This window comes from Podarcis filfolensis, assembly GCF_964270895.1.
Source record: "Podarcis filfolensis genome assembly, chromosome: 6".
Lineage (NCBI taxonomy): Eukaryota > Metazoa > Chordata > Lepidosauria > Squamata > Lacertidae > Podarcis > Podarcis filfolensis.
The window spans coordinates 31,173,335-31,200,170 of NC_139609.1; the positions used below are offsets into that span (position 1 = coordinate 31,173,335).

Here is a 26,836-nt window from a genome sequence, read left to right on the forward strand (position 1 = left end):
ATGAACATGCGGTGTATAGACTCTCAAGCGAGTAGTAGGTACTCCTGCTGGAGGTAAACCCATTAACACATGTGTCTTCCATGTACAGATCTTGACACCTCAGGATACACCCTTTGGGGCTTGTGCATCTACGCTGCGCAGGAAGAAGGACTGCCCAGGGACATACCAGCAACGCCCCGTCGCATGTAAACCTCGTTACTCCGTTGGATTTAAGTCCTGCATTGGGATGAACTAAGCAGCCAGCGGCTTCCTAGATCATCACATCTGGCAAAATTGATCTCCTATCAGCTTGCTTAATTTACTCCACACTTTCCATAGCTTTGTGTGTGTACACGCGATCGACATTTTCAAGGTGGCCTAAAGGAAACTGAATGCTGACACCACCATGATTTTCTTTTTTGCTTCTTTTGAAAATCAAATCAAATCAAAACAAAAATTTTCAAAGCAGCCCCCTAGAGTTCAAGGAATTTTCAGGCCTCCCATATGAATTAGACAATCTGGGCTTATTTCACAGGTGGGAAGCCTGCCGGTAGATACTTCAAAGCAGTAACTATTAAGATATTCTTTTTTTCTTTATATTAACAAGACAAGTGCAAGCTTACATGCCAGATCCCTTGACTTCCAATGGTGCCACACGACACTAAGCTGCACTAACCAAAGATTTGGACCTCTTTCCCCCAGCTTAGCAAAGTTTGCATTTGCCATATAAATTTAGCCCATAAACGCGGCAAATAAAGCAAAAAAGCTGCATCTGACATATATTGTTTAGTTTGGCCATAGAAGTATCAATGTCAGTATTGAATAATTGATAGTCAAGTAACATGCTGAGTCCCCTACCGCTTTATTTTGCTCCTCTGATACACAAAGCCTGGGACATGTGTGAGTAGGAAAATAACTATGTCTATTTATATAATCGTAAGACATGCTTGAGCTACCTTTATAGAGTTATGTAGATCTTTAATAATCCTCAATCTTTGGGTTTCTTCTCCTAATAGTGCTTTGATTTCTGGGCAAGCAGATTGCACGCATGGGGAAAGGAGGAATTGAAGAATGCTTACCTTGATCAGGGGCAGACTTTGGCAATGTGGTACCCTAAGAGAGGACCAAATTTGCTCCCCCCCCCCCATATTTATTATTTCACAATAATTCCTTCTGGTTCAGTTTACCCATGTATTTGCCCTTATAAAAATTGCTTTTAAAACATTATTATTATTATTATTATTATTATTATTATTATTATTATTATTTTGTGCCCTCTTGGCTTGGCACCCTGTGGGGGGGGGGACCGGATGCACCACCCTAAATCTGGTGCTGCCCTGATGTTACTACCTCAGCAGCCATCGTTGTGGTCCTTCAGGGAGGCACGTGTCTCCTGATTTTGCTACAAGTCAAGCTTTATGAAAAACTTGATGGTTGCTCTGCAGCCTTGGACATTTCCGATGTGCGGGGAAATTTGACATACTGGTGCAAAAAGTTTGAAAACAGCCTTGGCTCCCACCCGCAAAAAAGTATAGTGGGACTCTACGCTTGCCCTGCCTTGGAAATACTATACCTAGAGATGGATTTCTTCACATCACCTGGTGTTACTTACCTTTATGTTAGTCAAAAGTTGACTAAGTAATTTGGACTTCAGCATTTTTTTATTCTTTGTCCCATCCTGTCTTCCATGCAGAAAGCTGCTTGCTAACACTTGAGGGAGTTGTAGATTTCCTGTTTCTTTAATTATTATGCCTTCATGGGTTGCAAGGTTTCGATATGTATCTGTATTATGGGTGAATAAAGAGCAACGACAAAACAGTTTGAATCTGTTTATTGAACGAAACATGAAACCTTGTTGGTGTCAAAATATAAAAACTTATATTATTATACCCCACTTTGGACCTGTGTATTTCATTACGTGTGTTGTAAAGGTGAAAACAACAACCAACGGGGGTTGAGCTGATGCACTGAATTGGTAGTGCCCAATTCATCTGAGCTGCAAGCATTTAATGTCAGCTCAAAGGTTTGAGGGATCCTCAGTCAAAAAGTAGTAAAGGTAAAGGGACCCCTGACCATTAGGTCCAGTCGTGACCGACTCTGGGGTTGCGGCGCTCATCTCGCTTTATTGGCCGAGGGAGCCGTCGTACAGCTTCCAGGTCATGTGGCCAGCATGACTAAGCCACTTCTGGTGCACCAGAGCAGCGCACGGAAAGGCCGTTTACCTTCCCGCCGGAGTGGTACCTATTTATCTACTTGCACTTTGACGTGCTTTCGAACTGCTAGATTGGCAGGAGCAGGGACTGAGCAACAGGAGCTCTCCCTGTCACAGGGATTCAAACCGCCGACCTTCTGATCAGCAAGCCCTAGGCTCTGTGGTTTAACTCACAGCACCACCCGTGTCCCAAAAAGTCAAAAAGTAGGGAGGGACAAATGAGAGAAGGCATGAAGTACCCAGGGAAAGGGGCCATGCTGGGACACTTCTAGACGTTGTGGACTGCAACTCCCTTCAGCTACACCAGCATGGTCAATTGTCAGGGATTATGGGAGTTGTAGTGCACATTTGGAGGGAAGCAGTGGGACATCTGGGCCTGTACTGAAGTTCCAGCTGTGGTCTAGAGAGGTAAAAGGTAAAGGTCATCTGGACGGTTAAGTCCAGTGAAAGGCCGAGAGAGCTGGCATTTGTCCACAGACAGCTTTCTGGGTCGTGTGGCCAGCATGACTAAACCGCTTCTGGCACAACAGAACACCATGATGGAAACCAGAGCACGCGGAAATGCCATTTACCTTCCCGCCGCAGCAGTACCTATTTACTCACACTGGTGTGCTTTTGAACTGCTAGGTTGGCAGGAGCTGGGACAGAGCAACGGTAACTCATCCCATCGCAGGGATTCGAACCGCCAACCTTCTGATTGGCAAGCCCAAGAGGCTCAGTGGTTAGACCACAGCATCACCCATGTCTCTAGTCCTAGAGGTACTACAGTCTAGCCTGGCCCCAGTATCTTTGGACCAGTCCCTTCTACTTAGGGAGTTTACTTCAGAGGTGACTAGCCTGTGGTCCTGCAAGTGCTGGTGGATGTCCAACTCCCACCAGCCCAAGCCAATCATGACCAATGTCAGGAAAGGTGGTTAGCTCAGTTGGTAGAGCCTGAGACTCTTAATTTCATGGTCATGAGTTCGAGCCCCGCTTTGGATGAAAGATTCCTACATTGCAGGGGATTGGATTAGGTGACCCCTGCGGTCCCTTCCAACTCTACAATTCCATATTTCTATAATAACTGGAACGCCAGTGGTTCCCCACCCCTGACTGACTGCAGCTGGCGATGGTTTTGCCACACCCTTTCCTTATGCTGGTGCTGTATGTAAATATAACTCTGAAGGGTAAAGGGTAAAGGGACCCTGACCGTTAGGTCCAGTTGCAGATGACTCTTGGGTTGCAGCGTTCATCTCGCTTTACTGGCCGAGGGAGCCGGCATACAGCTTCCGGGTCATGTGGCCAGCATGGCTAAGCTGCTTCTGGCGAACCAGAGCAACGCACGGAAATGCAGTTTACCTTCCCACTGGAGCGGTACCTATTTATCTACTTGCACTTTGACGTGTTTTTGAACTGCTGGGTTGGCTGGAGCAGGGACCAAGCAACGGGAGCTCACCGTCACAGGGATTCGAACCGCCAACCTTCTGATCAGCAAGCCCTAGGCTCTGTGGTTTAGACCACAGCACCACCCGCGTCCCACTAACTCTGAAGGGCAAGACGGTGTTATTAGTACAAGTCACGACATCAATCCAATAATATGAGTTTGAGACCATTTACTTCAACGGAAGGAAGTGCACTTAATGGAATACAGGGTGGTAGGCATTATATTTACCGATGACAAAGTGAGGCGATGGGATTCAACTTAATACAAGTTAAGCTGGTGCCATTCATTCCTTTGAACTCTGCCCTTTTGAGAGGCACACACCCCAACTCCAGCCTCAAATGAAAGCCCTCTACGCACATACTCTCACACACAGATACTATTAATAATAATGAGGGCATTACTTAATCACTGTGTAGTGTTCTTAAATGATCAAAGAAGTTCACATGCCCTGTATTATTGCAATCCTTGCAACAACCCTGTAAGTCAGTATAATTATCCCCCATTTTACAGATGTCAGTAGGTGGGCAGGTGCTGAGGCTGATAGAAAGTAGCTTGCTTAAGGCCAGGGCTGAGGTGAGAATCAAGCCAGGGGCTCTCTGATCTTAGGCCCTGTGCTGCATCAGCTCCTATCATCGTGTTGTGCATTTTACGAGTCATAATAGCATTCCGATTCCAAATTTGTCATCCGACTCTTACGTGACCAGCAAATGGAATCCAAGATAGGCACAGGCTTGGTTCTCAGTGACACCCATTAAATCGTGTGGCCTTGAGTGAACTGAGCTGCAGTCTGGGTTACACGTCTATGAGGGGCAAAAGCCTACAACATCTCACTTCAGTCTCTGGGGTCACCAAGAGCTTGAACCAGTCCAAGGCCCCCAACATTGTATGCTGACCCAAGAACTGCACATGTGGTTTTTGAAGTCCGTGTGCACCTAAGAACACTTCCCGTTGAACTGAATCTGTGGCAGCCAAGACACAGCCCTGGTGCTCCTATCACCCTTACTCTCTATGCTAATAGCAAAGTCGTTATCCAAGCGTGCGTCCTTATGTACTCAAAGCAGTACGGTTGCAGGGCCAGGCTCAGGTGAGCTACCAATAAAGGAGACCAACACAGTTGAATGGGATCGAATCAGGCCACAACTTTATTGGCTACAGATGAAGTGGTTTGGCGTAGGCATTGGGGAACCATTTATTTCTGGGCTGACTTGAGGGAAGCCTGATTGTTCCCTCAAGCCCAGCTCTCCGTGCCAGCCTGCCATTGGCCAATTTGGCAGGCTGACACAGAGCAGGATTTCAAGCTGAAGCTCGTGCTCTGGCAAGGATCAGACCCTGACACCCAGCCCTGCATCGTTGGCAGGAGGGGAGGCGCTGGCTGTCTTGCAAAGCCACCGCACCCCTAAAAGGGGGTAAGCGGACTTTGCACACAAGAGGAAGGCATTAGCAGGTTTAGGGAAACCCCAAGGTTTGCAGAACGACCCAAAATTAAGAGCCATAAAGGGAACTTCCTCCCCAAACATCCCAATGAGGACCAAATAGGCTCAGTGGGTACAAAACGCTGCCTGATAATTGCAGATGGGGAGAAAAACCAGGTTAGGGTTACCAGCATCCTGGAACAGGCCCGTGCTCCACGCTGCGGCATTTTGTTGCAGTCCCACTTATGTATCCTTTTTTTTAAAAAAAAATATTTATTACTTTTAAACCTTACAAAAAGGAGAAAAGAGAAGAAAAAAAGCAAAAGCAAAAGACAGAAAAAACAATACAGTACAATATATAAACAATACACAACACAACATTAACACATTAAACAAAACGAAAGCCAAAACAATTCAAAAAAAACCCACACATCATACCATCTCAATACCCTCTTTTTCATTCCCTTGTTTCATCGACCGTGCTCCACGCTGCGGCATTTTGTTGCAGTCCCACTTATGTATCCTAACCCTTAGCTTATATTCCGGTTAATCAAAAATAAATAAATCTCTATGCGGTTTACACAAAATGGTAAATTCGTTTTAAAAATAGCAATGAAAACCAACTTTAAAACAGTAAGCATATGGACAAAAATCAACAGGAAAAAACAGAAGGTGGTACATAATAAAATCACATGTCTGGGCAGGTTTGCCTGGAGTAGGCATCAAAAACTGTACAATGAAGGTATCTGTGGAATATATCAACACGAGAACCTGCTGCTATCTAAGGGGAAACTCCAGGCACATGGTACTTGCTCTCTCTGTACTGGTGTTATGCAAACACAAATCTATAATGGAGTAGGCTTGCCATATGTACGGAAAATTCTGGACATGTATGGAAATCGGATGCCTAAAATGCTGTCTGAGTTGGGCAGTCACCATCCAGATGTGCTTGGCAGCGACTGCTTTGCGGTGTCAGGGTCCTGCGATGGGAAAGCCGGTGGGTCTCCTCCGCCAGGGGTGGAGGTTACTCATAAAACCCTGCTGCAGTTTGGGGGAGAAAAAAACTTCCGCATTTTCTGTCTTCCTCCTTGAAATCCACAGCCCCCTCCTGCAACGGAATGAGCGCAGCTGGATGGGGCACAGGGCTGGAGCTGAACATCAATAAAATTTAGGCTCTGTGCAGAGACTGGGTCCCTTTAAGAAATAACATGCCAAACCATTTGGTTGCCAAACATCCAGCTTTTCAGGAAGATGGTCTTGCAGCATATTCCTCTGCAACATGGCTCCTCCACACAGACACCCTCAGCTTTGGTGGACAATCCTAGATTGACAGGGCCGGAAATGTGCAACCCCAAAATGGATCTGCAGCCCATAAAGGCTGCTGCCTTTGGGTAACTACTGTGTTACTTAGAAGCTGGTTAATTGCCCATTTAAACATCACAACAAGCGTAGTTAAATCAGTATCTCTCTATTAAGGAAATTCAATCCCATTCTTGAAATGTGGTTTGCTCGTTCCAAAGGGAACCTTTTAAATTCTGGAAATGTGATGCAGTGCTGCTATGTAGCATGTGGCAACCGATTAATTAATTTATAAAAGATGCAGCAACACCCTTAATCAATCAGCGAGGAACATGTCATATCTGAATTGCTCCATCTCAGCCAGGCACGTTTCTGCAATTCATCAAAGTACGGTAGACATCCAAATGTCAACCGCCCTCCTTCCTTTATGTTGTATGGACACTCCTGAAGAAACAGGAATAGATAAATTACTGATATGGTGCTGCAATTAGAAATCTATTCACCTCCCTTGTGAATGAATTTGAATACATTTCGGAATGATGCAATTTTGCTCAGCTGATTACAAAGTCTTAGGCTGAGTGGAATCTGATCTTCCAATCATTGCATCTGTGCATTTCAGCTTGCTAGACAGAATGATACCCCCTTCCCCTCCCCTACACACTGTTCTGGGAGTTTTTTTGACACACACACCCTGCCAATTTCCAGGGCAGGCATGGAAGGAAGGAGGAAGGCCCTGTTGGGCAAGGAGAAATTCATCTATAGGGCTTCTGCTGGTGGGGCAGGTTGGGTGAATCCCTTCAGTTACCTCAAGCAGCAGAGTTGTTTGAGAGCCATTGTCTCATAGGCAGTACTAGACTAGAACCAATGGATAGATTCCGCCCCCCACTACACAAAAACAAAACCAGAAATCCATTGCCCTCCTCAGTTCATAAAAAAAGGTAAAGGGACCCCTGACCATTAGGTCCAGTCATGGCCGACTCTGGGGTTGCGGCGCTCATCTTGCTTTACTGGCTGAGAGAGCCGGCATACAGCTTCCGGGTCATGTGGCCAGCATGACTAAGCCACTTCTGGCGAACCAGAGCAGTGCACGGAAACACCGTTTACCTTCCCGCCGGAGCGGTACCTATTTAGCTACTTGCACTTTGACGTGTTTTCGAACTGCTAGGTTGGCAGGAGCAGGGACCGAGCAACAGGAGCTCACCCCATCGCGGGGATTCGAACTGCCAACCTTCTGATCAGCAAGCCCTAGGCTCTGTGGTTTAACCCACAGTGCCACCCACAGTTCATAGCTCTGCGCAATTTGAATGCTGGCAACTGTAAGCAGTTGGGGCTTCAGGTAATACTCTGAAGGTCCTCAATGATTCATTGATCAAACTTTTTGGGAAATCTGCATGATGGATCAAGATGCAGCACTTCCACTTTTTTGTTGTTATCGGGAGTTCCTATGCTAAGTAGAAGAAATCTCAATATGGATTTCACAGAAGCGGAAGTTTCTTCCAACATAGAAGAACAGCAGATAGAAAATCTTCATTTGCTGAAGTGAGGTTGGTTGCAGTTCTGAAAGTTGCAGTATTAAGGTTTCTTTCAATATGGAGCCAGGGATTGTGGTGGTTCACAATGAGAGATAAACACTTTGAAATAAAAGAAAGCTCAACACCAAACTGAATCAAAACACAAGCAACATCTTTGTTGACTTAACAAGTCTGCAGTTAAAATAAGGAACTGATCAAAACAGATTGAACTACAGTGTTGTCCTTCAACAGAAATTCACAATAATAAGACAGCATCCTTTTGCTTTTTGGAAATAGAGGTGTTCAGCTCGTAAATCCAGTCATGTTGCCAAATTATTATTTTTTTACAGCACCATCAGAATACAATATTTAAAAATATGAAAGAGATGTCGCTTTTAACACTTTCCCAGCAGAACTGTTAATAAGTTATAAATTAGAACAAGAACAAAACAAAATATGTCTTACAGAGCAACACAAACTGTTGTTATTTCTTTTGAAAAAAACCCCCTGCTTTTCACAAAACATCTTTTAAAATTCAAAGAACATTAGCACAAACGAGAAACAACAGAGGAAATTTTACAACCCAGTTTCACCTCTGTGCAGCTGCTTCTGCTCTCAAAAGGTGCTAGGCTACTGGTATGCACAGCGTTAAACATTACAATATGCTATGAACAAACCTTAATAAGGTCAGAAATAGGACCCCTCTGCAAAAAAAGGGTGATTTTGGCAAATTTGGAACCTCTTGCTAGTGTTACAAAGGAGCTGTGACTCTAAAAAGAAATGTCAACTTCCGCTGATCCACACCCTCCCGATCCACTTTCAAATCCGAGCACAATCCATTGTGAAATAATTTTGTGCAAGCACCACTCAAGCAAGAGGGAATTGTGCAACAGCACTACTGAGGTTCAGTGGCTATGTTTTGATGCCACAGCAAACTAGAGCTTAACAGGAGCCCAAGCAGCAAACTTTCTCCAACCCTCTCCTGTTCTGGTGCAGCCACAAGGCGTTGGAAAGCTTCTTCTTCCATTTTTTTCACAGCAGCCTATTGCATACTCCTGAGAAACTGTGGTTAATCTTAACTATGGTTGGATCAAGCTGGCACAAACCACAGTCAACATTAACCAAAGTTTGTCAGCTGGGAAAACAGAACAGGCCGTGGTTAAAGCAAAGGTAGAAGATTCCCAGCTTCTTCTTGTGGGTGCACTAGAGAAGAAGGAAGCGTAGAAGCTCGAGGTTCACCTAGGATTGCTCCATCCCTCTAAGCTATGCCCAATGAGTCATGTGCAAGAGATATTTATGGTGAATAGCATCCTTACCTCTCAAACAGTAATTCTAAGAATCAGTGTTTTTTGTCTAGCTTTCCGTTTTTACTTACCTTTTATCTCACTGAAGAAAAACTATTGAGCTGGTCATATACTTGATGGAACAGTGAGAAACTCATCCCTCCCATCAGTTCAATAACCACCATACAGCATATTGCTAAAGCTATCCAATAGGATATATCTATAAATATATATTTATATATATTTATATCAGTGCCATTTTGGTTTAAACTCTTTATGTACACATACAGTCTCTCTCTCTCTTTTTTTTTACAAAGTTCCATCAACAAGAAACCAAAGTTGCTTATTTATTCTGAATACCAGAGACACAACATTGTCCCCATCTGACAGTCCACTATAGGGAAGTGTTCTTGAGATGCTGTGTCTGTAGAGGCTTTACGTGATATTCATAGATCTTCAGTGCAGGTCCCAGTTTTAATGAAAGTCCAGTCAGCACATCATTCCTCGTCATCAACAGTAAAGATTTCCCATCAATTTCCTAAGGGTGGAAATCAATAAATAGGTCAGACAATTTATGAAAGCAAGAGGGTGTCAAAAACCTCAAGAAAGTAATGAACCCAGGGAGTGGAAACAGCTTGCAGAGCCATCACCAGGTGCCCAGGTCTGTACTGTGGCCAAAGGGGCCAGCATGGTCTTCAGATCCAGAAAATGCTACTTCCCCTTCCTCTGAACAGGCTAGGTCAGGCTTCCTCAAACTCGGCCCTCTAGATGTTTTGAGACTACAGTTCCCATCATCCCTGACCACTGGTCCTGCTAGCTAGGGATCATGGGAGTTGTAGGCCAAAAACACCTGGAGGGCCGAGTTTGAGGAAGCCTGGGCTAGGTCTAAACCAAGACTAAGGTTCCATGCCAGCCAGAGGAATTATGTGAGAATGAGTGGTCCCTGAGAAACAGTTCCACTTCCTGGGCTTACATCACACTGAGGAACCATCATGGGTCTGGTGGTTCTCAGAGAGGACCAGAAAGTGTAAAGTAAGGGAGAAATCAAATAAAGGAAGAGCTTCCTGTGAGTGGGCAACTCATGTTTTACAGTAGTTTCTGGTCTTTCACCTGCCAGCTTCTTTTTTTTTTTTTTTGGTATAGTCTGCCTTAGTGGATGGGAATGCCAAGAAAACACAGAACCTTCCACTGGTCTCCAACCACCATCCTCCCTCACATTCCACACAACTCCCCCAAAGTCCTCGCCACCCCCATTCTTATATGCCCCTTTCTTGAATGCTCCTTTCTGGTATCTTTTCTAATAAAAAAAAATCTTGTCTCTTGTGCACCTCCAGTTGGTGTAGAAGCAGCTCTAGTGAACTGGGAGCAGGTGATGCCACATACAGGAAACCTGGATTGACCCAAATTTACTCTTATGGTACAGCAGCTGTCAGAAAGCAGCAAAACACGTGACCGTTAAGGGCAGTTATTGGCTCGGGTATAGTTTTCTTAGCTGCCTCAAACCTCAAACTGCTACGGTGTCTTTACTTACAACACTTACCCCTGGTGATCGTGTATAAGTATAGTGGCACTGTCATGAGCAAGAATCATATATAAGTGCTTTTTTTTATGAGGTTGCAGTACTCATATCTTGGTGAAAGTGTGGTCTCTGTGCAAGCACAAAATGGCTGCCGTGGGCAGTCAAAAACCAGTGAGGGTACTGGATACCAGTGAGTGCTGTCACACCAAAAAGGTGTGTATAGCTTGCTTGAGGAAGGCACACCACGGAAATCTGTGTGGAGTTGCAGTATACTGACTGGCCAATTTGTACCAATCAGATTTCTTATACTTGTGATTTACATCTTATATTGGCCTGCTAATTAAAAGGCCGTGCTGTTATTTGTTCCCAATCCCCAACCCCTGCAACTGAAAGTGTGGCATCAGCTAATATTAAAATAAAACTTAATCTTGATAAGAGTTTAGCATTCAAAATGTAACTAATGAAACATACCTGACTATATTTTCAATTAACTTTAATAGACTATGCTTTGCATAAATCACACATGGCAAAAATGATGTTGACAAGCTAAACTTGCATCTGTGAATTCAGTATTTTATGAGTCTAACATGCCAATTAGGACCCCGCCCCTGCCTGTTCTGCTGTGGTCAGATTCTTGCGACTGAATAAAATTTATTGTTCAAGCTCTCAGGCCATTACAAACAAAATACATGAAGATGTAACCAGTATTAGTAAAGCCACAAGCATGTCCACATTTGTAATTACAATAACCCACAAAAATTCCATATGCAGAACCCTTTTCAATTATAAATATGTATGGCTTTTAGCTGTAGAGGTCACAAACGCTGCCACCCAATGAGAATGAAAAATCTCTGGTCCATTCAATCAATGCTTGTTGACTGGAGATGCAAAAACATTCTAGGAAGAATAGGTATTCACAATTTGTTTCTGCGGAGAATGCAGGTCCTTTAACAACTTACTGCCACAGAAGCTGCTGCCCAAATACTTATTCAGGGGAAAATGCTGACTGAACATAATATGAGGTACCACTTCTGAGCTGGGAAGCAGCACTTCAACTTCCCAGCGCTTAGTGGACAGACACCCGCAATGTGTCTCTCGCTTTTGACCCTGCTGGCTAGTCCACAAGCAGCACACAACTTTCAACTTTTAGCATAAGCTAATCCTCATACATACCCTTTTGGTTTGGGCAGAAGCGACACAACAGAGTGATGTGCCATTTTATGATGCTGTGTCAACATCATAAGCCTGATCAAATGCAGGTGCCTGTGTTTGATGTCACAAAAGTGAAAGGATGCAGACTTAGGGAACCGGGTGGTGTATTCACCAGGAGACATCGTTACTAATCCTCAGTGCTTTGTTTTTTTCCCCTCTGCCAGAGTGTGTCAGAGCGCAGTTCCAGCACCTCTCAGGTGGGCACCATTGCACTCTATAGACACCTTCACCTCTCCACTTGGAAACCTGAGCTTTCATTGGGTGAGATTCTCAGGCCTCAGATTGCATTCAACAAAAAGGGGCTGTAGACATGCATTGTTGTGAGGCTACAACAAAATGTAGTACCGTTCAGGATTCCAGCCAACTCCGTTCCACTTCCTCCTCCCTCTCCAGTTTTCAGTTCCCTCCCCAACAGTCAGTCAGCATTCTATTGCCACTGAAAACGCTCAGTTCTCATTGCGTAGTAGGGATCCCCCAACCCTGAATTTTATTTTTGGTACTTCTGCAACTGTAGGGGTTCATATGATGTCATGAGCGGGGCCAATGGGCATGGCTAGAGAAAAAGAGCTTTGCAGGCCAAGTGTGACTTGTCGGCTGAAGTCTCCTCACGCATGCCTAAATAAAGCTCATGATGAGACTGGGGGAAGCTTTTCTAATAAGCTATTGCCCGCCCAAAGGTTTGCCCGAACCGCCAAGCACCACAAAGCATTTCTACCAGCCCATCACACAATGCGAAACACAGTACAAGTTCCTAATAGGCTCAGTACCAGCTGCCCCTTACCAATTTACAGCCGGGAGCCCTTCAGTAACAGATGGGCTGCTCCTCAACTTCAACGCGTTCCTTGCCGTCCACCACAATTCTCTTGGTTACAACCTTTTTGCCATCCACAACTTTGCTGGTGGTAATGATGGACTTGAACCTTCCTTTCCTGCCACTGTGGAGAGCGGTGCAGGAACAGCTGCCGGTGATCTCGGAGCCAAAGGAAGTGAAGCCGGTTCCTGCAATGGGGGACACCCCACTGATAGAGACGGAAAAGCTGCTGTCGCTTCTGGTTCTTCTTCTTCCGTGGTGGCCTCGCTGGTCACTGGAAATGTCGTCAAGCAGGTCGTCAAGGATATTCAGGGAAAAGGTGTCCACCCCCTTGCGCACATCCAGGGGGGATCTGTGGAAACTCGGTTCAGCATCGAGATGCCCTTTGTCTCTCTCCTTGTCTCCAGACCCACCATGTCTGCATGTACCTCTGCCTCTTTCATGCCACCCTCTCTCACGTCCATCTCCTTTGCGGGATCGGTCATAGGCATCCCTCTTTTTAGTGTCAGACAAGACCTCGTACGCTTTAGAGAGCTCTATGAATTTCTTTTCTGCTGCTTCCCTGTTCCCTGGGTTTTTATCTGGGTGCACTTTTAAGGCCAACTGCCGGTAGGCTTTCTTAATGTTATCCGCAGACGCGGTTTTTTGCACTCCCAGAACCTCGTAATAATTCACCATCTTCTTCCAACGGTCTTAAGCATAAATATCTGCTTCCTCTGTTCCTGGCAAATATCTGAACAATATCCCGATTACGTCCTGGCACCTGGTCAGTCTCACAGTTGAAAGGTTATTAGTACATTTTCCAAAAGGCAGGCCTGAAATAACATGAAGCGCTACATGTCTTTGTGTGCACCACCGTTGCTTAGGGTTTTAACAGCGATACCTGGGGCACTGACAAACAGGTTGGGGGCGGGGGGAAAGCTGTTTCAACATCCAACGACTGATTTCAAATGGTTCAAACAGTCCGCTGTCAGGGAGAAATTGTGACATCGCTATGACATCAGCCAACTGCTAGGTTTCAGCCATTTTCATTTGCATACGGCAATTTCATTGGCTATGAGGGTGGGATGCTCGCCCTTCAGAATTCGATGAAATCAGAGAATAACAGAAGTATAAGGATGAGCACAGATGTAAGGCACTTTGATTTTGGAAAGTGGCCAGGGGGATTATACTTTCTGCTAAAGTACAAGATATGAAAAGATCTGCATTTATTCATATACCCACGTAGCCAGCTGCATTGCCAAGATATATGTTTTTCATAGGCAGACATAATAGCAAAGCTGTAGACACAGCATGCTAGCAACTTGTTGGGATAATTTTAATGAAAGAACTATCTTCAGATAATGAAAATTAAAACTGTATAATTTCCTTTGAGGTTGTCGGGGTGTTTTTAGAAGCATGCAGAGCAGATGGTATCTGAAAGGAATGTTTCAAGTATGAATGGCTCCTGCATTTGTATCTGGCTGGCTTCTGCTCCTGTTTAGTAAAGTTTTGACATCTTCTGGTTTGCTGATTTTCACTTTGGTTATTAACAGGGAACTTTTCTCGCCTGCATATTCAGAATCCCAACAGCATCTTGAGATTTAGCAGACAACTCAGGGTTAGAAGTGCTTCTACTAATCCACAATAAACAAGCATCCTGAATTGCGTTCCTCTTTATTCTCCTCCCTACAGGACCTCCCTTTAGCAACATGGATTCCACTCCCACCGAATATGTTCACCAACTACTAGTGGAAGGTGCAATCTTCCACCCACGGTTTTTCTACGGCCGCGGTGACTATACACTGCTCGCAAACCAGCCATATATAGGGAGAAGACTCCACACCCCACGAGCATTGTGGGAGTAGCCGATTTCTGTTTACTCCTTCAGACAGATGTTAAAAATCATTATGTATCACCAAGTGTTCCTTGATAGCTGGGCTCGTTGCTTTTGCTCTTGGTGTTGTATATATCACCTCTAGCCTTTAAAAAAAAAAACCACCTTGTTGATATTTTGCCGTTTTGAAATTAATTCACTATTAAACTGTGCTGTGTTGTTTCAGTTTTGTTTACTTATTAAGAATATTTTTGTACAGCTGTATCATAAAAATATCAGGGCGGTGGGGTGAAGACAAGTGAAAATGCAAGTAACCATTAAAGTGACTGGCTAATTAAACAGCTGCAAAGTTTTGTAGGACTAAGTTTTGTAGGACTAAGAGTAGGGAGACCCAGGTTCAAACCCCTGGTTGCGAGGTTTTCACCTCCATTTCATTTTCAGGAGTGAAGCAAGGGTAAGTTTGGCTAAAGCTAAGGATCATGGTAAATTGCTCTCATGTATAGTCTTGCAGCTGATTTCCCTATGTTTGACCTCCTTGCCAGCGAGGTCACGAGGATCCAGAAAGTTCATTGACTGACTCACCAGGGTTGCTAGGTTGCAGTGATGGCAATAAGGCAAAGCGATTGGTAAACAAAAGGTCAGCAAATAAATTTAATAAAAGAACAGACCTTCCCATCTAATTAGTGCCCAGCCGGAAAGGGAGGGAAGCAACTGGGCGGAATGAGCCAACACAGTCAACCCAGCCATGTTTGTGCCAGTCTTGTAAAGATATTACTGCAGCAAAGTAAGATGAAGTTGTAGAAAAGCGACTCCTACACGGTTGCAGTAATGAATGAAGGGCCCCTGAAGGAAAAGGCAGGAGTACAGGTATGCCCTGAGAGAGTCAGCAAAGGGTGTGTGGCTAGAATGGTGCGGGTTACGTTTTGTCTTTGTAAGGCTGCTGTTACAGGCTGGCAACCTTAACTGGGAGTTCTGGATTGCTAAAAGCTGCCTTCCTACCAGCAATTTCTGAAGATGCCATATTTTCCCCACCTATGCACCAGAGGGAGGACTTTCTGGGCACCTTGCCAAAGCTCAAAATTCTGCTAGGGCCCTCCCCCCCCAACCCCCTCGCCTCTTGGGCTCCTGCTCCTTGCTGTGCTCCAATTGCCCGTTCCCCCTGTCCTCTTGGAACATGCAAGCAGCAAGGAGGCAAAGCACTGCCTTTCCCATTGCTTGCCCCCTCTCCCTCTAGGTAGCTGTGCACATTTGGCGCAGAGGAAGTTAATGGGCTTCAGGGCAGAGGACATGGATCTAAACAGGGATGGGCCCCAACGCTCTCTCTGGCCTCGTCACTGTGGCATCCTCAGGTCACCTTCATCATCGCTGCTGCCAGAACATCCTCCCATGCCAAGGCAGTGCTCTCTCAAGGAACTGCACACACCACCAATCAAGCACTAGCTCCCTCCAGGGTCTCTGCGATTTCGAGGCTAGCAGTTGATGCCAGTCTAATTGCTGGTCCTGCTGTGCCTTCCCAGCCAGGCTTCCTTGGCCGAAGAACCTGGAGGATGCCTTACATAAGAGGTCCGGATGAGTAAATAAACCCTGCTGGGTAAGCAGGGTTTTCATCACCTGGCCACGGCAGCTAATCCAAACATGGCAATTAACCAACTTACAACTGTAGTACTGCGGTTATGCAAAACCTATTGGCAGCGCCCGCCCCAAGTTATTTCTTAATGTTAGCTGCATCACAGAGTCAGTCTGAAAGCAGGTCTGTGGATTGACACCAGCCGTCATGCTGGCAGCAGGGTTTAGGACAGCCCCAAACAATTTTTGGGTACCAGGACTTAAGCCCCAGGAGATTCCAAGTGCACTGCTGAGTGTGGGCAGAACACATTTCAGGTAACAACATCCTCATCCATCCAGCATCAGGGGTTGGAGGATGTGATTTCAAATCAACACCCCATCCCAGGCAGCCAGGCTTTCTGATGTCCCCAGCTACAGCTTGAAGCAATCTCCTTTTGGGCCAGAGCACAGGAGGGAGGAGAATGGTTGTTCTGATGCAGCTTCCCCTAACCAGGTATCCTCCACTTGTTTTCGAACAACCACAATTCACATCAGCCCCGCCAGCTTGGCTGGGGGTCACTTTGTTGGGAAAGGCTGGTCTCCAGTCTACAAGAAGATCTTCATTCCTTTCCAAATCTCCATTTCAGGTAAAAGCCTCAGCACTCTCGCCTACCCACAACTGGGTGCTGGAGAAATCCAGCCGCCCATCGTTTTCTTCCACACAGAAACAAACACATGAACAACTCCAAATCCATACTACAACTGAGAGTGAAGATGAAAAGGATGTGCAGAGGTTGAACAGAGCGGCAGTGCAGCAAAAGAAGCTTGCTGGGTTTCTTCCACAAACCAGAAGTCACACATGGGTTGGATTTGGCAAATGCAAAGATTGCACAAAATAAATAGTAGTAGTAGTAATAATAATAGTAATAGTAATAGTAATAGTAATAATAATAATAATAATGTGATTCAGCTCACATTTAAAGGTAAGCCTACGTAATTTGTGCTTGCTTGACAAAACAGTACACGAACTGAAACACAGTCATCCTTGGGGAGTTATACCAGTGAAAGATTTGCTACCTTGGTCCAGTATACCTGAAGGAGCGTCTTCACCTCCATCGTTCTGCCCGATCACTGAGGTCCAGCGCCGAGGGCCTTCTAGCGGTTCCCTTGCTGCGAGAAGCCAAGTTACAGGGAACCAGGCAGAGGGCCTTCTTGGTAGTGGCACCCGCCCTGTTGAACGCCCTCCCACCAGACGTCAAAGAGAAAAATAACTAAACTTTTAGAAGACATCTGAAGGCAGCCCTGTTTAGGGAAGTTTTTAATGTTTAATAGGTTATTGTATTTTAGTGTTTTGTTGGAAGCCACCAAGAGTGGCTGGGGAAACCCAGCCAGATGGGTGGGGTATAAATAATAATTATTATTATCATCATCATCATCATCATCATCATACCTGAGCCCTATCATCATCATCATACCTGAGCCCTGGCCAGCATAGCCTCACCTCAGCCAGGATGAAAGACTTATGCTAGCAAATCCCTGGCTGAACCAGAAGGAGGGAACTAGACCAGCTCAGCTGGGACAGCTCACGACCCACCTATTACTAACTTGCTTAGTAATATCCATGCGGGTGGATCTTGGGTATGGATTATACTGTAAATGCATCCATTTCATTTTTGTTGGCACTCTGTTCCATCCCATTTGGTGTAATTTTTTCTTCTAAAAAAAGAACGCCCAAAATGTTTGCATTTATATTGTATGCATTTCCCTCAAAATACACATTCCCCCCTTGCTTTTCCGTGCATTTTATGAGCATCCAGACGGTAAAACACATATTTTTCTGCACCCAATACTTTTGTGCACCTAAACTGCATTGCAAAGTGAGTAATCAGATTGGGAACTGTGTTTTGATCTGCCAACAAGTTTGAGACTGTTAAATTGGGCGGAATTGCAGCCTTAAGCGCTATGCCCAAGTTCACAAATGTGGTAGAGCCAGGCAGTTTTGCCAATAAGCAATCCTAGACATGCCTGCTCAGAAGTTAAGTCCAGCTAAGTTTACTGGGGCTTACTCTTAGAAACAGTGTGCATAGCCTTACAGGCGTAATCAAACAAACACACCCCTCCCCTCCAACTATGCCATATTGGTCTTCTAGAACAGAAGCAAAGAATTCAACTAATTAATCCTTCTGTGACAATTGCCTACACTGCTTCTTAGGAGTGTCCCCAAGCGCATAGGCAAACAGATACAAGGTGGATTGTCCAAACAGATTTACCTGCTCTTGAAAAGCATGAGCCTGTTCTTCAAAGCCCACTGTTCTGAAATAATTCACCACATCTGTAACCGCCCAGTCAGCAGGATCAGGTGGTCTTCCATTCTCTACCAAGCTACGAAATTTTAAAAAATGCAAGCAAATGTTAATATTTGTGCATCGCACACATGTACCAGGTGCTGAGTAACTTATTGCTCCCTAAGAGAGAAGGGAAACTCACCTTAAGGAAGGAAAGGCAAGCTCACCTGAGTTCTAACCCTCACAACTGCCTTGCTGAGTCAAGAGACCCAGTCTGATTTTAAGCCTGAGCTCTTCTTGGGTTAAACCAACAAACTGATTTCTTTCTTGTGCTTCCAAGGCCCAAAGTCAGGGGATTTTCCACCAAAGACCCAAAGTCAGCTGGGCTTACTTTATAAGTTGGGTAGAGAGTATTTCTCTTTGAGAAGGAGATCCATGTGAAAAAATCAACTGCTTGCCCCTCCACAAACAAAAGCAAACACACTGTTGACCAGGCATAGGCAAATTTGGCCCTCCAGCTGTTTTGGGACCACCATTCCCATCATCCCTGACCACTGGTCCTGTTAGCTAGGGATGATGGGGGTTGTTGTCCCAAAACAGCTGGAGGGCCAAGTTTGGCCATGCCTGCTATGCCAACCCATCTCTGCAAGCCACATGAAATTTGGGCTGCATGAAATTAGGCCCAGGACCACATGGGCCGCAGGTTTCCCACTACAGAGCTGCCACACCCAGCATGTGTAAACTGCATTCAGAAGTAGTATGGGAGACATGTGGTCAAATTTCCTGTGAAGATTCGTTCTCGCTACGTAGCTGTCCCTGCAGCCACCTTGCAGAATGCAGGCATGGCGCCTTGGTCTTCTTTCAAGAACGGCTTACAATAACAGTTAAAAGCTTGTGGAATTTGTGGAACTCTATTCCAGTTAAGGTCAGACAGACACTTTCATCCTGTTGAACTTCCAGCCCCTAATGAAGACTTTAAAAAAATAATAATCCAGCAGCTATTTCAATTGATGCCTGATGTTATAGTTTTAAATGACACACACACACACACACACACACACACACACACACACACAGTATCTTTGTTAAACCACTTAGACTCATTGTAGTGAAGTGGTATATAAATTATTATTATTATTTCTTATTTATTGAATTTATATACCGCCCTATACCTGGAGATCTCAGGGCGGTTCACAGAATAAAATCAAAATATAAAACCACAAAATACGTAACCAAAATAAAAACAACAACCCAATAACCCCCTCCCCCAAGAACCCACATTTTAAAAGGGCATAGGATGTCAATCAAATCAACCAAAGGCCTAGTTAAAAATGACGTTTGTGCCTGGCGCCTAAAGCTGTATAATGAATTATATAATTGTTTAAATAAACAATAAACAAGCTTGTGTACGCGGGATCTTATCTTGGGGCAGCTGTCCCTGAACATGCATCAACCTTGGGCTTGTTTACATTATCCAGGAGCCATCCTGAGGTTCTAGGGAGAATATCAGCTGGGCAAAATATGGGGCTTCTTAGTGTTTTTCCCAAGTAAGCGGCTCCAGGGGCTTAACTAAGGCATTTCCTGCATAACTTCATGAAGAAAATAACCATTTTCTGTGCACGGCTCTTGCAATCGCAGAAACAGTGTCGCTTACAGTGGTATTTTTTGTTTCTTTTTTTAAGATGGATGTTTTATGCCAAGCTAACCCACACTGTGCACCTCAAAAAGCTGAATTATATACCCAACCAAATATTTGTGTGTGAGTTAATTTGCATGCTTTGTTGTACAATGTTTATTATTCTGCATAATTTAATCTGCTTCACTAAGGAGATGTGTGGATCAATGAGCTCCTGCCCCTTGGAAATTTTAATCCATCATTCCTTTGGCCTCCGAGATTCACCACACCCTTTCAAGTATTGTCACAGTCATAAGGACTAGAAACCCATTTGTTTCTTTTAAGGCAAGACTCTAATCCAGGGGTCAGCAAACTTTTTCAGCAGGGGGCCGGTCCACTGTCGCTCAGACCTTGTGGGGGGCCAGACTATATTTTGAAAAAAAATAATGAACGAATTCCTATGCCCCACAAATAACCCAGAGATGCATTTTAAATAAAAGGGCACATTCTACTCATGTAAAAATACGCTGATTCCTGGACCATCTGTGGGCCGGATTTAGAAGGCGATTGAGCCGGATCCGGCCCCCGGGCCTTAGTTTAATGACTACGCCACACTGGCACTCCGTGAAGTATTAGTACATTAGAATTTCTATAGCACTTTTCAGTATTAAAAACACTTGGCGTACATGACCTCAGTCGCAGGCACTGTTAAGGAAAGGCAATATTACCGGCCTGCTCCCTTGACCTAGATGAACAGAAGGGCATGACAGAGTTCTGGACGTTCTGGCTACGCAAGTGTAGCATGTTCAGTGCAATTTGGAAAAGCGTAACAAAGATTACTACACAAACCCGTTGACTCCGCTATTGTGTATATGCTTATATCTGAAATGCAGTCCTTTATGTACATGAGCCAGCTGCTACAGGAATGCAATAAGGCTGGTCTGCTGAGTTACCCATCCTCAGCCTTGTCATTTTGCACTGGGAATGGCATGCAAAAGGAAACAAACAGAACCCGAACCATTCTCCTCATAAACTGGCAAGCTGTACAGTATCTTCTTTTCCTGCTGCAGGGACCTGGGGGGAAGAGCTCAAAAGCGCACCCATGAAAGCAGGAATGTGTCAATCCCATGGAGCGACTGCAATCCTAAATAGATGCCAGCCTAGCATAATCATGGGGTTGGTGGCTGCACCATTCCATGCTCCATGGTTGCATATTAAATACAGTAGACTATCAATACTGTACTGGTCCCTGCAGATGGAACGGGCGAGCTAAATATCAATTTCCTGATGTGCTAAACTGGCCCACACATTCATGCTTATGTGGATGCAGGGCAGTTTATAAAGGCTTTTTCATAAAATATCCTGCTTTTATACGACCGTTTTACTGGTTTTATATTGCATTTTTTTTGTTTTAATGGAATTGTTGTTTTTATGTTGTGCAGCACTTAGGGGGATTTCTAAACCATTAAATGGTTTGCAGAGGCATTTAAATAAAATAAAACAAACCAAAGAAGGCGAAGCTTGAGGGAAACTGGAAACTTTTCACACATGCAGCAAATTGGACACTTGGGGACAGACACACACGTTGTTCACACCCCCAGTATAGGCTATACTTGTGGTAGCTGTGAGAGCGCTCACAAAGCCGAGAATCAGCCCAGAGAGAGATCAAACTACCCAGTCAAAACTGCCTGGGAAAACAGTAGCAGCAGCCCACAACCATTACGCCCAAGAGAGGGACTTTGTTCCAGCTCAGTGGTTTTCAACCAATGTGCTGTGGCACCCTGGGGTGCCTTGAATGATGGTCAGGGATGCCGCGGGCCAACATTGGCCTCTGTCCCTCTTTCCTTCCCTCCATTCCCTCTGATGCCCTCTCACGTCTCTGCCTCACAAAGGCTTGCACAGCTGTTTCTTGCAGCAGCCCTGGTACAAGCTCTGCAAGTGAATGGTGCCTCTGGGCTGGCCAGGGGTGCTGAATGCCAGGAGCTGAGGCAGCCTTGGAGTAAGCAAGCAAGCAAGCGGGCAAGGGAGCACAGCAGGCCAGTCTACCAACCCTTGCTGTTGGGAATGGACAGACAAATGGGAGGCCAGGCAGGCAGGCACTGCACTGGCCTTTTTTGTTCTAGTTGTGCAATGTCTGCTGGGGAGCCGAGGGCCCAGTGCGGAAGGGGAGCCTATCCATGCAGGCCCTGCAGCGCCCGCTGCTGCCACCCAAGATGAGTAAGGTGCTAGCCTCACCTTCACCTTTGGCCAGTCTCCATTTGGCCATTCAGACTGGGGGCATCCTCTTTCCAGGCCCCTGTGGGGCAGTGTGAGGAGGCACTTCTCTTTGGGGCAGGTCAGAGACCAGGGGTGGCAGCAGCGGCTGCCTGCAGGACTCCCGAGGGGAGAGGAGAGGAGGCTGAGGGAACACCCCACAAAGGAGGGTGTTCGAAAAAGGGTGAGAAGCTGCCAGCTCTGCAAGCAAGGGGTGGCATAACTGGGCTCCTGAGCCCCACAGGGGTGCCGCAGAAAGAATGTAGTTGGTCATGGGAGCCGTTGAAAACCTCTGTTCTAGCACAGTTGAAAGCCACAGCCCAATCTTTCCAAAAGGCACTCTGAGCACCAGCCACGGGACTGAGAAGGGAACCCTGAACTGCTGACTTCTCCTCAGGGCTTTATGCCTGTTCTTTTGAATAGGTTTGCAATCACTGGTGGGATTCGTTGCTTCAGAAGCAGCAGCAGCCACCTCAGCAAAACCCTGGCAAGGGGCGGTTCAAGTACATTAACTTTATGCAATGCTGCTGTTATGCTGGTTAGAACTGCAATCATTAGGCGGGGGGAACCCTGCTAGTTTCTTCTCCTTCCATCTCTTCTATTGCCATCATGTTGCAGTAGTAAACAGTCTTGCTTAGGCTGCATTCACATGACAGTTTATTCAAGTTTCACATTATATTTGAGCTTTCACGGGATGTAAAAAGCCACTTCCGGAACTACAGTGGAATACAGTGGTACCTCGGGTTAAGTACTTAATTCGTTCCAGAAGTCTGTACTTAACCTGAAACTGTTCTTAACCTGAAGCACCGCTTTAGCTCATGGGGCCTCCCGCTGCCACCGGAGCACGATTTCTGTTCTCAACCTGAAGCAAAGTTCTTAACCCGAGGTACTATTTCTGGGTTAGCGGAGTCTGTAACCTGAAGCATATGTAACCTGAAGTGTATGTAACCCGAGGTACCACTGTATAGCACAAGTTTAGCAGTCGATTCCACATGGATTCTCCGCCCCCCACAGAAGCAAATAACACATAGATGAGAACTGAACTTGGCACTCTAGTTCCAGAAGTGGCTTCTATGCCACGTGAAAGCTCAAATATAATGCAGAGCTTAACAAAGGGGGCGGGGAGAGAAATAGAATAAGCTGTGATGTGAATGCAGAGTTCATTCCCAGCCCAATCCGCCCCACCATGGACTGACAACAGTTTAAAATCCTACTTGTAATCACTGCCGCAAACTGACAAATACTTAATAGAGGAAGACATACATCACATGTAGGCATCTAAAACTCAGTTTCTGCACAATTATGCTTCCCCATAGTTTCTTTTTTAAAAATAAAAATAAAGGAATGACTCCATTAGCATCCAACTCCTAATCGTAAGAGCCGAAGGGCAAAGGATTTAATCTAAGCTGGTCTGGTTTTGATTTCCTCTGCTGGGAACCTGATACAAGGCTACTAATTGAAAGGGATTTACAAGAGGGTGCTTAGAATTGTAATACATGGATATTTGTTACATATTAGCAGATTGCATTGGTTATCTCCAAGCAGGAGTTAAAAATTAATGGAAGATGCTTGCCAAGACTGGAGCCTACGAAACAACGTGGTGGAATGAGAACATGCTCTTTCACCATCTTGTGGTAACTACATGAAGTCTATGTAGATAAGTTATGTACTTAGGTATTACAACATAGCTTCATCAACATAATGCCTAGAGAGGTGAGACAGAAAAATATGTGCATCTAAACTGGCAACCTAAGCATCAGGATCACAGCCAACAAGGGTTATACCCATACATTGTTATGCATTTATCAACCTTCAGGGGTGGGTCCCAAACTTAGAATCATAGGATTGTAGAGTTAGAAGGGACCCTGAGGATCATCTTGTCCAACCCGCTGCAATGCAGGAATATGCAGCTGTCCCATGCGGGGATCGAACCTGCAACCTTGGCATTATTTCAGCACTATGCTCTAACCAGCTGAGCTGTTGAACTACAATTCCATTCAGCCCCAGGCCAGTGGTCAAGGATTATGGGAGTTGTAGTCCAAGAACATATGGATTGCCACAGGTTCCCCTTCCCCAAGGTTGATGGATGCATAAATTATGCAACATGTAATTTCCACCTATGCTATCGTATTATAAACTAATATCTAAAATAATTAGTCTGGCAAATAGAAATCATGTTGATGTGCAAATGCGAGGTGTGTTCAGATAAGAATAAGACCAGCTCCCCCAAAGTGTCATGCCCCCCCCCTTGTTTCTCCGATGTGGCTGTAAAGAGTTTGGAAGTTTGCCTTCTGTTTTTTATTAACCACAGCTTATTCAGGCACCTGGACCTCACAAACTGTTAATCGTAACTATAGTTGGTTTGATACAAAGCAACTTTGCAAGTTGCGGTTTAGGGAGCCAGCTTCTTTCAACAAACCATAGTTAAGATTAATTTTGGATGCAACCTCAAACAGTGTTTAATTGAATTAAGCATTTTCACACCACCTTTCATATGGCAGCAAAAGGCAGTGCAAAATACAAAAGAAAAAAAAAACGTTAAAATATCAATAGCCTCTACAACAATAGAGGACATAAGGCAGCAATGATCAAGACAATGCAAAACACTGACGTCGAATTCTGGAACTAAGCACTGGCCAAAGTCTCGGTATGTAAGTATGTCTTCAACAGGTGCTGAAATACTAATAATGTTGGCACCTATCTGAGCTCAAGGTGGAGATGTTTTGACTGAGAGGGTGCCACCACAGAGAAGGCTCTTTTTTTCTGGTTGCCCCAAAATGCAACACCACTAGGACAGCCTCCTCAGCTAATTGCAATGGGTGAGCAGAGCAGTAAAGGAGAGGTGCTCTTTCAAGTAACCTGCTCCTAAGCTTTTCAGGGTTTTATAGGTCAGATCCAAAAAACCTGGTTTGACAGCTAATTAGTAGCCAGTGTAATTCTGCTGGGAGTGTGTGTGCAGCATGGCTACCCAGTAAGTAGCTTGCAAACTCCTCCTCCTGGCTATGCCAGAGATTGTGAAAAGCTTCAGCTGCCACTTTCAAAGAACATTAGAACACTTAGGAAATATTATATATCAACCCTTTAGCAGCAAGTGCAACCGATTGGATTATTTCAAGATATGGACTCCACCAATGAACTACAGCTCAGTGGTCTTAATATCAGAACTACAGCTCAGTGGTCTTAATATCAGGACTACAGCTCAGTGGTCTTAATATCAGAAGGCTGTGGGAGTCAGCAAAGGAATACCATCTACTGTATCCTTGTTGACGAACTCTCAAGTGTTTACTATAGGACAAAAATATTTTGTCTTTGTCCAGTATGAACCTATTGGTTCTAGGTCCACGGTGCAAAAGAAACTTCTCATTTATCAACAGAAGTGGCATCCGGATAAACTACCAACAAGGATTACAAAATGCAATCCGATGTCCCTTTCAGGAACATGCAGCTGCAGATGGGACTTCTACCCTGAGACTGTTGTTATAGTGCCACCTACTGGCAGGCAGTTCCAAATGCACTCAAAGGAGCCAATTTCTTATTCGAAATTTCATCCTCCAATGGCTTCTGAAACCAAGGAAGATGGCGAAGAGAAGAGGAATAAATGAATTCCCACAATCCTCTTGATATATTCCGTGTCTTCCACAGTTAACACTATGAATTACTGTTGATCTGCACCACAGAATGCCTTAAAATAACAACAAGACTATTGCATTGAAGCATTTAAGACATCAAAGGAAATGCTTACTGTGCTTTGCTAGTAAGATATGGATAAACGACACAACACACAAACCACAGAGGACAAATACTGGCATTTTAATGCCAACTGGGTTGCTAGGCGCAATTTTGGACCAGGTTCATGAACTGAGAAACCGTGTGTGTGTCCCTATTAATTCTCCTCTGTGACTTTCAATAATCACAAACATGGTGTCCTTTCAGACACCTGATTGAGGTGGCTCTGCTCCTGCCAGGAGAGTTGATTCCTGCAGTCCCACAGCTGGTGGGCTATGCATTTCTGCAGGGGTCATATTTCCTACCCCATGCTATCTAAACATCTACATGAAGCCACTTAATGTGGTCATCCAGGTAATTTGGCGTGAGATGCCGTCAGTTGCACAGATTACACCAAACTATACTTCTTATTTTCATCCAGTTCAGCTGGTGGTGGGTCATAGCTGTCAACTTACAGATTTGAAAATAAGGGACCAGCAGCCTTGAAAATAAGGGACCAACAGCCAAAATAAGGGATTTTAGTCAACCAGTTAAAAGGGACCTGATAATTTTGTAGAGCAGCACCAGTTTTTAGCCCTTCGTTTCCAGAGGTTGCTGCTCAAGACACCAGCTGACGAAACGCTGCAATTAAATAACTACAAGCAGCAACCACTTTTCGCGCAAAACGAAGTCCAAGCTACGAAGATGCTGCTGCAGTTCTGTATCTTTTCTCTCGTGCTCCATCTGCAGCTCTCAATTCCATCAGGTGGGTGGAAGGGGGGGGGAAATAGTGCCCGAAGTAAACCCGCAGATCAGACCATCTATGCTAGTCTACCACTACAAATCTATGGGAGAAATGCTTGCGGTCCTTCCCTTGTAGCCCTTGGAACACCTGCCTGCGCCTCTGCCTCCTCCTCTTCCTCCTCTCTCTGAACTGCTTTCTCTATGGTTGCCCT

At 45.0% G+C, this 26,836-nt stretch overlaps 2 protein-coding genes and 1 long non-coding RNA gene across 12 annotated transcripts in view; 2 read left to right on the forward strand and 1 right to left on the reverse strand.

Annotated features, from left to right (window-relative positions):
• Window positions 1–1,795, forward strand: part of LOC310765636 (uricase-like) — a 37,887-nt gene extending 36,092 nt beyond the window's left edge. The window contains exon 8 of the mRNA XM_083620832.1: window positions 89–1,795. Coding sequence (XP_083476958.1) covers window positions 89–235 — 147 coding nt within the window. The 3' untranslated portion in view covers window positions 236–1,795. The remainder of the gene's footprint in view (window positions 1–88) is intronic.
• Window positions 1,796–3,845: 2,050 nt separating this feature from the next.
• LOC310765645 lies at window positions 3,846–9,424 on the forward strand. The gene is made up of 2 exons (XR_014549700.1): window positions 3,846–4,698; window positions 6,128–9,424. It is a non-coding gene; the product is annotated as an uncharacterized lncRNA (long non-coding RNA).
• A 29-nt stretch (window positions 9,425–9,453) lies between these two features.
• SAMD13 (sterile alpha motif domain containing 13) overlaps window positions 9,454–26,836 on the reverse strand; it is a 30,131-nt gene continuing 12,748 nt past the window's right edge. For 9 of the 10 annotated variants that reach the window (XM_083620835.1, XM_083620836.1, XM_083620837.1 and 6 more), the window contains 2 exons: window positions 18,293–18,404; window positions 9,454–9,657 (listed from right to left, as the gene is read on the reverse strand). In XM_083620835.1, the coding sequence (XP_083476961.1) occupies window positions 9,514–9,657; window positions 18,293–18,404 (256 nt within the window). In that variant the 3' untranslated portion in view covers window positions 9,454–9,513. Of the gene's footprint in view, window positions 9,658–12,631; window positions 13,636–18,292; window positions 18,405–26,836 lie in introns of those variants that run through there. The other variant, XM_083620833.1, reaches the window with a different exon arrangement.